Source organism: Rana temporaria, chromosome 6 (genome assembly GCF_905171775.1).
Source record: "Rana temporaria chromosome 6, aRanTem1.1, whole genome shotgun sequence".
Taxonomy (NCBI): domain Eukaryota; kingdom Metazoa; phylum Chordata; class Amphibia; order Anura; family Ranidae; genus Rana; species Rana temporaria.
The window spans coordinates 181207117-181219820 of record NC_053494.1 but is presented as its reverse complement, the minus strand read 5'-3'; the positions used below and the strand labels follow the sequence as shown (position 1 = coordinate 181219820).

At 44.9% G+C, this 12704-nt stretch overlaps 1 protein-coding gene across 2 annotated transcripts in view; it reads left to right on the top strand.

Moving 5' to 3' along the window:
- The window catches only part of TANC1 (tetratricopeptide repeat, ankyrin repeat and coiled-coil containing 1), a 330651-nt gene that overhangs the window by 266183 nt on the left and 51764 nt on the right, over positions 1 to 12704 (top strand). For both annotated transcript variants that reach the window (XM_040357904.1, XM_040357906.1), the window contains one exon: positions 9806 to 10042. In XM_040357904.1, coding sequence (XP_040213838.1) covers positions 9806 to 10042 — 237 coding nt within the window. The remainder of the gene's footprint in view (positions 1 to 9805; positions 10043 to 12704) is intronic.

Genomic DNA, 12704 nt, shown 5'->3' with positions numbered 1-12704 from the left:
GCGTAATTCAAAGGGGGCGGCTTGTATTTAAATTAAGCGCGCCCCCGTGCCGAACGAATTGCGCATGCGCCGGCCTTAAACGTAGGCCACTGTGCATGCTCCGCAGCTTTCTCGGGTTCTCCTGTCCTGCCGATGGCTGACCATAGAGGAAGTTAGAGATTGGAATGGCTCTGATTGCCTCTATGGTATAGAAAACCAGAAGCGATTAACATACATCACTTTCGGTTTCCCCAGATGTTAACAGCCCATTTTAAAATGGGGAAAACATTTGATCATATCAATCTTGGTGTGATCAAATGCTTTTAGGGGTAGAGGAGACATTGGGGTCTAATAGACCCCAGATCACTCCATAAAGAGGAACTGTCACTGCCTTTTGCTATCACAGAGGATATTTATATCCCCTGTGATAAAAAAAAAAAAAAAGATTTAAAGCAATGGTGTAAAAATAATTAAAACAAAAGTTAAAGCGGAGCTCCACCCTAAAGTGGAACTCCCGCTAATCGGAACCCTCCCCCCTCCGGTGTCACATTTGACACCTTTCGGGGGGAGGGTCGTGCAGATACCTGTCTAAAGACAGGTATTTGTACCCACTTCCGGCCACACAGTCTCGGGCAGACTGCGGCCAATGCGTCACCCCCCCCCCCCCTGTTGTGTGCTGGCACCTTTGGCTCCCAGTACACATCGGGAGCCAATCAGCAGGCACAGCGCAACTCGCGAATGCGCCGTAGGGAACCGGGCAGTGAAGCCGGGTTTGGCGGGGGAGCAGCAGAGTGACGAGCGATCGCTCGTCCTCTGCTGCGGACGGCGCTGGACTCCAGGACAGGTAAGTGTCCTAATATTAAAAGTCAGCAGCTGCAGTATTTGTAGCTGCTGGCTTTTAATATTTTTTTTTCAGCGGACATCCTCTTTAAGTGCCCCTGTCACCCCAGTGCTCGCGTGCGAAGGCATGCATGCGTCAGTCCTGCACACGCACAAACAGAGCACCCCACATATGTGAGGTATCACTTTGAACATCAGATTGTGGGCAGTCATTCTAGCACCAGACCTCCTATGTAAATCTAAAGTAGTAAGCTGTGAGTGCTTTTAAAGGGTTGCCTATGGATAGTAAAATTGATGCCATTTGTTGCAATTTAAAGCGTAACATCATCTTTTATATTTTACCAAACAATTGGGCATTATATTGTGTATTAAATTTCAAACAAGTGTATCCACTTCCACCCCCCAAAAAAAAGCAAGTTTGAAAAACCTCTGCACAAATACCATATGACATTAAAAATTGCAGCACCCACTATTTTATTCTCTAGGGCCTCTGCTTTATAATAAAATATATAATGTTTGGGCATTTTAAGCAGTTTTCTAATAAACAAGTAAACAAAAAGAGCCAGAAAAGGCCCAGGCTGCAAGTGGTTATACTTTAGTTGCTCATTTGCATGATAAGTATGACCTATCCAGCCAGTGGCAGAAAATCGGGAGACCGCAGTATGTCTATGGACTTTCTCTGCAGATATCCCTTGGAAAGATCTCTGTGGAAGAATTGATTGAACATGTTAGATTTCCCCTTAATCACAATGGATTCTCCAAGATTAGGACAGTGCATAAACGCAGTTTACCCAACTTTTTCATATCACCCCTTTGTTTGGTAATAGTATGTGCCCCAATGTCTTCTGGCTTAGTTGGGTGGACAGCTGAAATTGGTCCACTCATGAATTATCTTGTTTTATTTTATACAGCATGCCTTTGTAGTATCATGCTACCCACTTAGAGGCATTTGTGTTTGTTTTTTGTTGCCATGGGTACACTATAGGTCCGGATTTCTACAGTTACATGAGAAAACTTCACACGGTTCCAGCGTTCCTCGGAGCTGATGTAGTGCATTATTACTGCCAATTGTCAGATCTGGCCTTTAGATTTTAACTGGCAAGTGCAATGTAACACATGATGTCATAATGGTTTAAAGGTAGAATCGTCTGGACCTATATGCACTGTTAATGTTTGTAATTATGAACCCCCAGGGAAGGGACTAATGAAAATGTCACTTTTTGTTGTTTTGTTTTTTAAAGTGGAACGGTCACTGTCAGACACTACAAATGCTGTATTTTGTGTATAGGAGGAACACCGCCATGCTCCTATAACACTGCAGTAATAAAAGCTTGTGGATAGGTCCTTAAAGTGGTTGTAATCCCTTTACAGGCAGCATCACAACCACATACCTCCCAACACACGTTTTTTTTCTATGAATAAAATATACTGGGGTAGGCTTTGGAGATTTGGGTGAGGATCGTTGCCATACTGCTTTAAGTGATACTCCAGCTTGGTGATTTAGAACCGGTGACTTTACTTTTGGGTAGTGGTGTTACTCTATGGAGAGATATGTAGCCTTTCTGCTCTTTCCTATGATTGAGGGAGGCTCCGGTTTGGGCTTGGAAAATAAATGCATTTTTAAGTATTTTCTTAAAAATCATACTTCACATTCTTCCATAAGCGACGTTTGCCAGACTGTGCAGAGGTTATGCTTAGTGGAAAACCTATCAGTCTTCTCCACACCTTCCAGTCTGGCTTCTTCTATGGACTGGGATTGTAATCTGCTAGACCCATACAGTATATTAACCACTTGCTTACTGGGCACATAAACCCCCTTCGTTCCCAGGCGAAATTTCAGCTTCCGGCACTGCGTCGCTTTAACTGACATTTGCGCGGTCGTGCGACGTGGCTCCCAAACAAAATTGACGTCCCTTTTCCCCCACAAATAGAGCTTTATTTTGGTGGTATTTGATCACCTCTGCGGTTTTTATTTTTTGCGCTATAAACAAAAAAAGAGCGACAATTTAAAAAAAATATATATTTTTTTTACTTGTTGCTATAATAAATCTCCCATTTAATAAAAAAACAATTTTTTTTCTCAGTTAAGGCCGATACGTATTTTTCGACGTATTTTTGTAAAAAAAAAAAAAAAATCGCAATAAGCGACTGGTTTGCGCAAAAGTTATAGCGCCTACAAAATGGGGAACAGAATTATGATTTTTTTTCATTATTTTTTTTTTTACTAGTAATGGCGGCGATCTGCGATTTTTATTGGGACTGCAATATTGCGACGGACGTATCGGACACTTTCGACACAAATTTGGGACCATTCACATTTATACAGCGATCAGTGCTATAAAAATGCACTAATTACTGTATAAATGTGACTGGCAGGGAAGGGGTTAACACTAGGGGGTGAGGAAGGGGTTAACTGTAGCCTGGGTGTGTTCTAACTGTGTGGGGGGAGGGGGGTGACTGGGGGAGGTGACCGATGCTGTGTCCCTATGTACAAGAGACACAGATCGGTCTCCTCTCCTCTGACAGCACGTGGAGCTCTGTGTTTACACACAGAGCTCCACGTCCCTGCTGTTACCGGCTGTGTTTCCGACGATCGCGTGTACCCGGCGGACATCGCGGCCGCCAGGTACACACATCGGGTCCCCAGCGATGCGGCGGGACCGTGGTTACCCGCCGCGCGCCCCCCAGTGGCGCGCGCGGGTAATGCATTCCAAAGACGTCCACTTGGCACCTGAGAACCGCGCTGTTGACGTCTTTTGTCAATAGCGCGGGGCCCAAGTGGTTAAATAGATCATTAAACATTGCGTATAAAGAGAACCAGGTTTTTTTTATGCTCACTGACAGCTGTCATTGATGTGTTTTTATGCTTTTCTAGTGTTGTGTAGTATGAAGACGTTGTAATTTTTTTTATGCTTTATTGTCTTTGCAAATTATTTTCCTGCTCCTTTTTGTATTTAGTATTTGCCGGCAGACATCCATTTGTTTGCTGAAACAGTCAGCCATACTCGGGAAATGTCCGATACAAAATGGCTTAAAATCCAGTTATAAAACAAATAAAAACCTCACATTTGGAGTATGGCAGTCTATCTTTATTTTAGTCTCTTGTAGTTTTTTTTATTTATTACATGTATTTATATAGCACTGCCAGTTTATGCAGCGCTTTACATAAGTATTAATGTGATTGTAAACGATCAACATGTAAAACAACCCATTCCGCTTAAACAAAGAAATGAAAGGCAAAATATTTGTGTATAGTTATAAAAAAAATATACCGTATAAAAATACCTTTTTTTCCCCCCTTCTTCTTTTTTTTTTTTTTTAAGTGATCACATTCCCTCTGTTCTCAGCTGCATAAGAGCTGGTGGGAGGGGAATCGGCTCAGCTTTCCAGTAAAAGGCAGTGCAGGGTTGTGTGGTCAGGACAAGTCTGATCATTGAAGAAGAGGCTGAGTTCCCAGCACAGCCAGAAAACTGACCATGCTGCTTTAGTGTGGTCAGTTTTTTTTAGTAGGAAATCAGACTGGCAGAAACACCAGGGATTTCACAGAAAGGAAGCAATACAAAGAGAACAAAGACATGCTGGAAGGTTAATTGGCTTCTGCCTAAATTGGCCCTAGTATATGAATGTCAGTTAGGGACCTTAGATTGTAAGCTCCTTGAGGGTAGGCACTGATGTGAATGTACATTGTATATGTAAAGTGCTGCGTAAATTGACGGCGCTATATGAGTACCTAAAAAATAACAGGATCCTTTTTCATAAAAGTACATGGTACTTGATTCACATTTTATGATGTGAATCAAGAATACATTCACATCAGTCCCTGCCCCCAAGGAGTTTACAATCTAAGGTCCCTAAAGCCTAGTACATGCCACCACCTGCTGGTTTGAAGGGAAAAAAACGAAACGACACTCCAGTCAGTGCTCTAAACCATTGGCTAAGAGCCCTGATCGGGAGTGGTCGGTAGACCGTTTTTCGGTCATGACCCTTCGACAGAAGCCGGCCTGGCTGCTATACATACAGGCTGAATGTTGGCTGGTTTCTATTGACCCCGGGCAGTGTCTCCTGACATTCGGTCCAGGTGTACTAGGCATAACTCGCATTCGTACATACACATACTTGGGCCATTTTAGACAGGAGCCAATTGACCTACCAGCATATCTTTGGAGTGTGGGAGGAGAGCGGAATACCCTGCGGCAACCCACACAGGCACAGGGAGAACATACAAACTCCAGGCAGGTAATACCGTGGTTGGGATTCGAACCAATGACCCCAGTGCTGCTAGGTGGCTAACCATAGTTCCCTGCACAGCGTGACTCAGACTAAAGTGCACTATTGATACACCATCAGTGGCTGGACTCTGGAGCAGTTTTGCATGGCAACCAGTCGGTTTTCATATTTCATTTAACTGAACAAGCTAGAAAATAGAAGCTGATTGGTTACTATGCAGAGCTGCTCCAGATTTTGTCTGCTCCAGTTCTTTAACCACTTGCTGTTCGCCGCACGACTATGTACGTCGACAACATGGTACAGGCAGGCAGATTGGCTTACATGTACGTCCATTTAAATTTGCCGTCCAGTGGGCGCGTGCGCGTGCCTCGTGAGTACGACTGCGGGTCCCGGGAACTCGATGTTTTTGGGAGGTCTGCGATTGCGGTCGGCAAGGGCAGAACAGGGGAATGCCTTGTGTAAACAAGGCATTCCCCTATTCTGCCAAGTGACACTGTTACTGATGACCATTCCCCGTGATCAGGAACGGTCATCAGTGATGTGTCACGTGTAGCCATGCCCTCTAACAGTAAGAATCACTGAATGAATGAATGACTTGTATAGCGCTACTCATGCGAACTGAATCACCTCTGGGCACTTTTTCCAGACAGTGTATGCTTGGCTGGTGCGGTCATTTTACCCCGTAGGATTGGGACACACAGTCATACACACAGATATACAATATATACTGGGCCAATTTGGACAAGATCCAATTTACCTACCAGCATGTCTTTGAAGTGTAGGAGGAAACCGGAGTACCCGGAGGAAACCCACGCAGGCACAGGGAGAACATGCAAACTCCAGGCAGGTTGGGATTCGAACCAGCGACCCTTTTGCTGCTAGGTGAAAGTGCTACTCACTACACCACTGTGCTGCCCCTCACTCCCTAGGGAACACTTAACCCCTACAGCGCCACCTATTGGTTAACCCCTTCACTGCCAGTGTAATTTTTACAGTAATCGGTGCATTTTTATAGCACTGATCGCTGTAAAAAGGACAATGGTGTCAAAAGTGTCCGATGTGTCCGCCATAATGTCGCAGTCACTATAAAAATCGCTGATCGCTGCCATAACTAGTAAAAAAAAAATATTAATAAAAATGCCATAAAACAGTCCCCTATTTTGTAGACGCTATAACTTTTGCGCAAACCAATCAATAAACGCTTGTTGCGATTTTTTATTTTATTTGTTTTACCAAAAATATGTAGAAACTGTGGGAAAACATTTTTTTATATATTTTTTGGGGGATATTTATTATAGCAAAAAGTAAAAAATATTGCATTTTTTTTTTCAAAATTGTCGCTCTTTTTTTGTTTATAGCGCAAAAAATAAAAATCGCAGAGGTGATCAAATACCACCAAAATAAATCTCTATTTGTGGGAAGAAAAAAAAAATATGTAAATTTTGCTTGGGAGCCACGTCGCAGGACCGCGCAATTGTCAGTTAAAGCGTTGCAGTGCCGAATTGCAAAAAGTGGCCCGTCATTGACCAGCAAAAAACAATGGGCCAGATTCACAAAGAAATTACGCCGGCGTATCTATTGATACGCCGCGTAATTTCAAAATTCCCGCGTCGTATCTTTGTTTTGAATCTTCAAAACAAGATACGACGGCTTCTGGGTTAGATCCGACAGGTGTACGTCTTCGTACGCCTTCGGATCTAAGATGCAATACTTCGGCGTCCGCTGGGTGGCGTTTTCCGTGTCGGGTATGCAAATTAGCGATTTACGACGATCCACGAACGTACGCGCAGCCGTCGCATTTTCTAACGCCGTCTGTAGTCGGCTTTTTCCGGCGTATAGTTAAAACTGGTATTTTGCGGCGTATACATAGAATTGCCATGTTAAGTATGGCCGTCGTTCCCGCGTCAAAATTTGAAATTTTTTTTTTTGCGTAAGTCGTCCGTGAATAGGGATGGACGTAACTCACGTCTAAGTTAAAAAAAATGACGTCCTAGCGACGTCATTTAGCGCAATGCACGGCGGGAAATTTCGGGACGACGCATGCGCAGTTCATTCGGCGCAGGGACACGCTTCATTTAATGAAACCCGCCCCCAACCCGCCCAATTTCAAATCCGCCACCAGAAATACACTACGCCGCCGTAACTTACGGCGCAAAATCGATGAGGATTCGAAAATGCGCCAGGTAAGGTACGGCGGTGTAGTGTATCTCTGATACGCTGCGCCGTTCTACATGTATGTGGATCTGGCCCAGTGGGTTTACTTCCACTTTAATCTGATTGGCCTCACTTACACTATTGGCCTCACTTACAACTGGTGGATTGAGAACACAAGTCTTTTTTTATTAATTTTTTCGAACTGAAAACCCTGTTGGTGTTCATTTTTTTGTAATCATTAATAAATCCCTATACTTGTAAACAAGTGTCTTCTAATGCAGGTTTTTTATTGAATCCCTATGAATGCCTATGGGCATAATCAATAAAACAGAGCATAGGACAGTGGTAATGTACAAAGTGCTGAGATCCAACTAGATTTCTCCTTTTGTCTGATTATAGCAATAAAAGCAGTAGAAGACGATTGATGTTTCCCTATTGGTTACAGAACTTTTCTGTATTAAATAAGTCTGCTAGTCTCTCAGTTAACAAGAATCACGAGCCTCGTAGCCCACATTAATTGAAAGCAAACCTGCCTGTATTTCCCATAGCAGACGATCGGCCCTTACTTCTCATGTCTCTTGGATAGACTAGAAGATGAAAGGTCGGGGCCTTTGAGTTGTTATGCAAAGCACAGCTTTCCTTTTAGTTTATTTTAACTTAGAACATGTGTTAAGTGCAAGTAACAGACTTTATACTCTTTGTACCGACCCTGCAAGGCCAGATCCCAAGGGATGGTCATCGGCTAAAACTCAAAAGCTGAGATTTTGCATTCTGCGGATAGGAAGCGAGAAAAGATAATGAAATGCAGAAGTTACAAAAAAAAAATCTCCCCGGCTAAAGTACCGTATATACTTGAGTATAAGCTGACCCGATTATAAGCCGAGGCACCTAATTTTACCACAAAAAAATGGGAAAACGTATTGACTCGAGTATAAGCCTAGGGTGTCCATGTGCATGCCTCACTGTGTCCATGTGCATGCCTCACTGGGCCAGATTCAGAAAGATCAGCGGATCTTTCTGCTGGCAAAACGTATCTTATTTACGTTACGCCGCCGCAAGTTTTTCAGGCAAGTGCTTTATTCACAAAGCACTTGCCTGTAAAGTTGCGGCGGCGTAGCGTAAATCACCCGGCGGAATTCACATTCGGCGGGTAGGGGGCGTGTATCATTTAAATGATGCGCGTCCCCGCGCCGAACGAACTGCGCATGCGCCGGCCGCGACTGAATCCCAGTGCGCATGCTCCAAATGACGTCGGCAAATCGTCATGCTTTCGACGTGAACGTAAATTACGTTCAGCCGTATTCGCGAACGACTTGCGCAAACAATGTAAAATTTCAAAACTCGGCGTGGGAACTACGACCGGCCGAACTCAGAGATACGACGGCGTATCAGGAGATACGCCGTCGTATCTTTCTGAATCCGGCCCACTGTGTCCATGTGCATGCCTCACTGTTTCCATGTGCATGCCTCACTGTGTCCATGTGCATGCCTCACTGTGTCCATGTGCATGCCTCACTGTGTCCATGTGCATGCCTCACTGTGTCCATGCGCATGCCTCACTGTGTCCATGCGCATGCCTCACTGTGTCCATGCGCATGCCTCACTGTGTCCATGCGCATGCCTCACTGTGTCCATGCGCATGCCTCACTGTGTCCATGCCTCACTGTGTCCATGCCTCACTGTGTCCATGCCTCACTGTGTCCATGCCTCACTGTGTCCATGCCTCACTGTGTCCATGCCTCACTGTGTCCATGCCTCACTGTGTCCATGCCTCACTGTGCCCATGCCTCACTGTGCCCATGCCTCGACTTATGTTTAACATGGGAGTCTATGCTTTTAAAAATCGGTGCTCCCCGGCCGTAGGTCCCCCAGACAACAAACTTTGTGGGGCTACATGTGTGCCAGGGGACCTACGGTCGGCCAGTACCGGGTCCCCAAAGTTCGGGAGATCAGGCGCAAAAAGGTAACTCGCGTATAAGCCGAGGGGGGCATTTTCAGCACAAAAAATGTGCTGAAAAACTCGGCTTATACTCGGGTATATACGGTAATAATCTCCCATCTGCTGGCTCATGTTCCCCTCCCTTTTGGTCGTTCCAACTGCACCCAGGCAGATATCCTTATTACTTAACAGACCTTGTATGATTGATCGGAAATAGCTGGCTTTTGTATGACCGATCAATAACCCATCACTGGTCAGTCATTGCCAACAAGTCTTTGATAATGAAGTTCTGTAAAACAATTTCCATTCTAATAACATGCTGTAGAGTTGCCAGTTTTCCGCTATGCGGTGTCGGGGGAGGGTAATGTTCCTTTACAGTCCGGAGCAACTTTTAATGCACTTATATTATCTTACACCTATTATATGTTTTTCATCTGTCAGTCCTCCTTTAATAGACCACAATGTATTCCCATGCCCTGCATCAAGAAAGCGGGTTAAGTCTAGCTTATTGTGTTTCAGGGAATATCACAGAGCTGGTGTAAAGTGCATACACAAATGTCTTCTGTGGTTTTGGCTCTAGCCAAGCGAAATGAATGTGCTGCAGCTGCCTATAGCATTCCTCCGTCCAGGGGAAAAAACTAACCTACTTCTTGATTCTTTTTGCAGGTGAGCCGACTCCTGATTTTAGCCGGGGCAAACGTCAACTACAGGACAGAGGTGTTGAATAATGCCCCGATCCAGTGTGTCCAAGCGCACCTCGGGCACGAGGAGATGGTCTGCCTGCTGCTGGAGTCTGGGGCCATTGTGGATGGGATGTCAGAGAGTGGAATGACGCCATTGTGCTACGCGGCTGCTTCTGGACACCTAAATATTGTCACCCTTCTGAGCAAAAAAGGAGCAAAGGTGACTATAATAGGGACAAGTTAATAAAGTATGTGTGATCCTTAGAAAGTCCTGCTCTTAAAGTGGGTGTAAACCCAGGGAAGTGACTGGCCTCAGGTGATGAATAGAGATTAAACAAATCTTCCTACATAAGTTGTACCTGTCTATTTGCAGTCTTCTCTTCTCTACATCTGTTTAAAGTGCTGAATTATAAAGCTTGTTTGAGAGTTCAGGGGAAAAAAAGGGGTCAGAGAGCTGAGATTACACTCTGCAGAGATCAGTGGAGAGAGCTCTCAGAGCTGATTGGAGGGAAGGGACACACCCCTCTTCACACAGGAACAGAGCTAAAGCTGTCAATCAGCTGAGTCACCTTTTTTCGCTTGGTGTCAAAACTTGTTAGAAATTATTCATGCTGATAGCAGAGGAAGGAAGCAGCAGACAGAAATTACACTTAATGCTCTTAATTGAGACAAAAACTTTACATCTAAACTTAAAGTGGAAGTAAACCCTTCAATTTGATAGTTACAAAAACAGTTAACATTGCTGGCATGCCGGAAATGCTAGCTGTCACATTTGTTTGTGCTCTCAACCAAACTGCCAAACCATCCAATGGCTGGTTTCATAACAGGTCACATGTACAGCACCATGGCAGTTGAAGATTAAACAGAGGTCAAGATGGCCGCTTCCTTGGCTGAAAACGATAGGAGGGTTTACTACCACTTTAAAGCAGAGTTCCAGCCTCAAAAAAATAAATACAAAATATTTAAAACTCAGCAGCTACAAACACTGTAGCCAGCTGACTTTTTTAATATTAGGTCACTTACTTGTTCAGGGATCCCAAGATATCGGCCCTCTGAAGCCATTGGCTAAGGTGCAGGCGCCGCCATTGCAATTAAGGGCCGTACTTTTTTTTTCTGAATGGTCCCGCTGTCTTCTGGGACACACACAGATCCCAGAAGGTGACCGATGCAGACTGAGAAATTACGCACCTCGCTGATGCAGGGTTAGGACGGAAGCAAAAGTGGCCCATCCATTAGGTGCGCACAGTTTCCGCCCCCCTATCCATGCGTCCGGAGGGGAGTTGGTTTTTTTGAAGCATGTAATTAGAGCCAGAGGCTCTAATCTTCAAAATATAGTGGGCTCAGGACACAGAGCACTGCGAATCCAGCCTATCTAGTTGTGTGACAATAGCAAATTAATTTTCGCTATTTTCACACTGAATCTCCTCCCTGGTAATCAGGAAGCGGATCTGAGACCCGTTTTCCTGATTGGCCGAAAGGAGAAGCATTCTGATTGGCCACCAAGGAAGAGGGAGGAGACAGAAGCCATGGAGCAGGGGAAGGGGGAGCGGATTGTGATGCCCGCAGAGGAGAAAAGGAGAAGTGGCCGGTGATGCCTACAGAGGAGAGAAGTGTAAGCCGTCTGGACCTGACCGACTGGACTGGAATGCTCGTTAACCGCGTTACTAGTAAACTAAGGTTCCACTGTATTGATGTATTAATAACGTATTAACAATGGTTTTTCTTTTTCTTTGAATGTTCTGGATGGTTAAAGTGGAGCCTCACTTTCCAATCTTCCAGATCATTTAGGGAAAACCTGTTTCTGTATTTCACATTTAGTAAACCTACGATGCTATATATAATACATGACATGACAATCCCAGGGACGTCAGCCAAGTGTGGTCATTGTGCAATGCAGGAATTACTATTACTTTAATTGTATTTTGCCTGCAATAATCCTATGCACATGGGCAGTCTCCACCCTTGGATTGAACTGTGCTCCTCCACTCATATATTTTACAATGGCAGACCGGCTTGAGTTAGAACGTGTGAAGCTTCGTCCCTTGTGTGTGCAATTCGCTGTGTATGTGGCCTGTAAGATGATGTGGGTTACGGTTACTAGATCCCAGGTCATTAATAGGAATTTGTCAGAATGTGCCCCCTTGCCCTCTAATATCCAGCAGATGTTGTGGCTTCCTCATCTAATGAAGCTCGCAGAGAATACGCTTCCTGTGCTGATGTTGCTGGGCTTCAGCTATTCCGGCAGATGGAGAATATTGGCAAGACTCTGCAAGGTCCTTATTGAAATGTGTTCTCTTGCCCTGAACTATTAGAATGGCTGATCGAGGAATCTTTTCTGTGGCCCAAAGGAAACCTACCAGATTCTTTTTATTATTATTATTACAAATTTAAGGACTCTGGTTGCTAGTGGCAACGTAATTGGTTCCTAGTGCAGACAAAGAATTTTCAATGCCATTGGCTGTTTAACTACTTAAAGGGGAGTTCCAGACTTTTTTTATGTTAAATAAAAGTCAGCAGCTACAAAAAGTGTAGCTGCTGGCTTTTAATAAACAGACACTTACCTGCTCCACAGTTCCAGCGACGCGCTGGCCGGGGCTCCGCTCCTCTCCCCCCCTCTCCGGCCGGCGTCTTCATTCCAAGTGTGGGCACCCGGCCGTGACCGCTTTCGGCTTCACGGCCGGGCACCCACTGCGCATGCGCGAGCGTCACTGCTCATGCGCCGTACGAGTGTAAGCGATCGCCTACAGGGAGGGGCTGCAGTAAGGCGATTAAGCTTTCGCCTTACTAGCCCCTCGGCGGAAGGCGGAAGTGGGACAGGAAGTCCCACTCCTGAAGCCCCCACTCCCCCCCCCAAAAAAATTACATGCCAAATGTGGCATGTA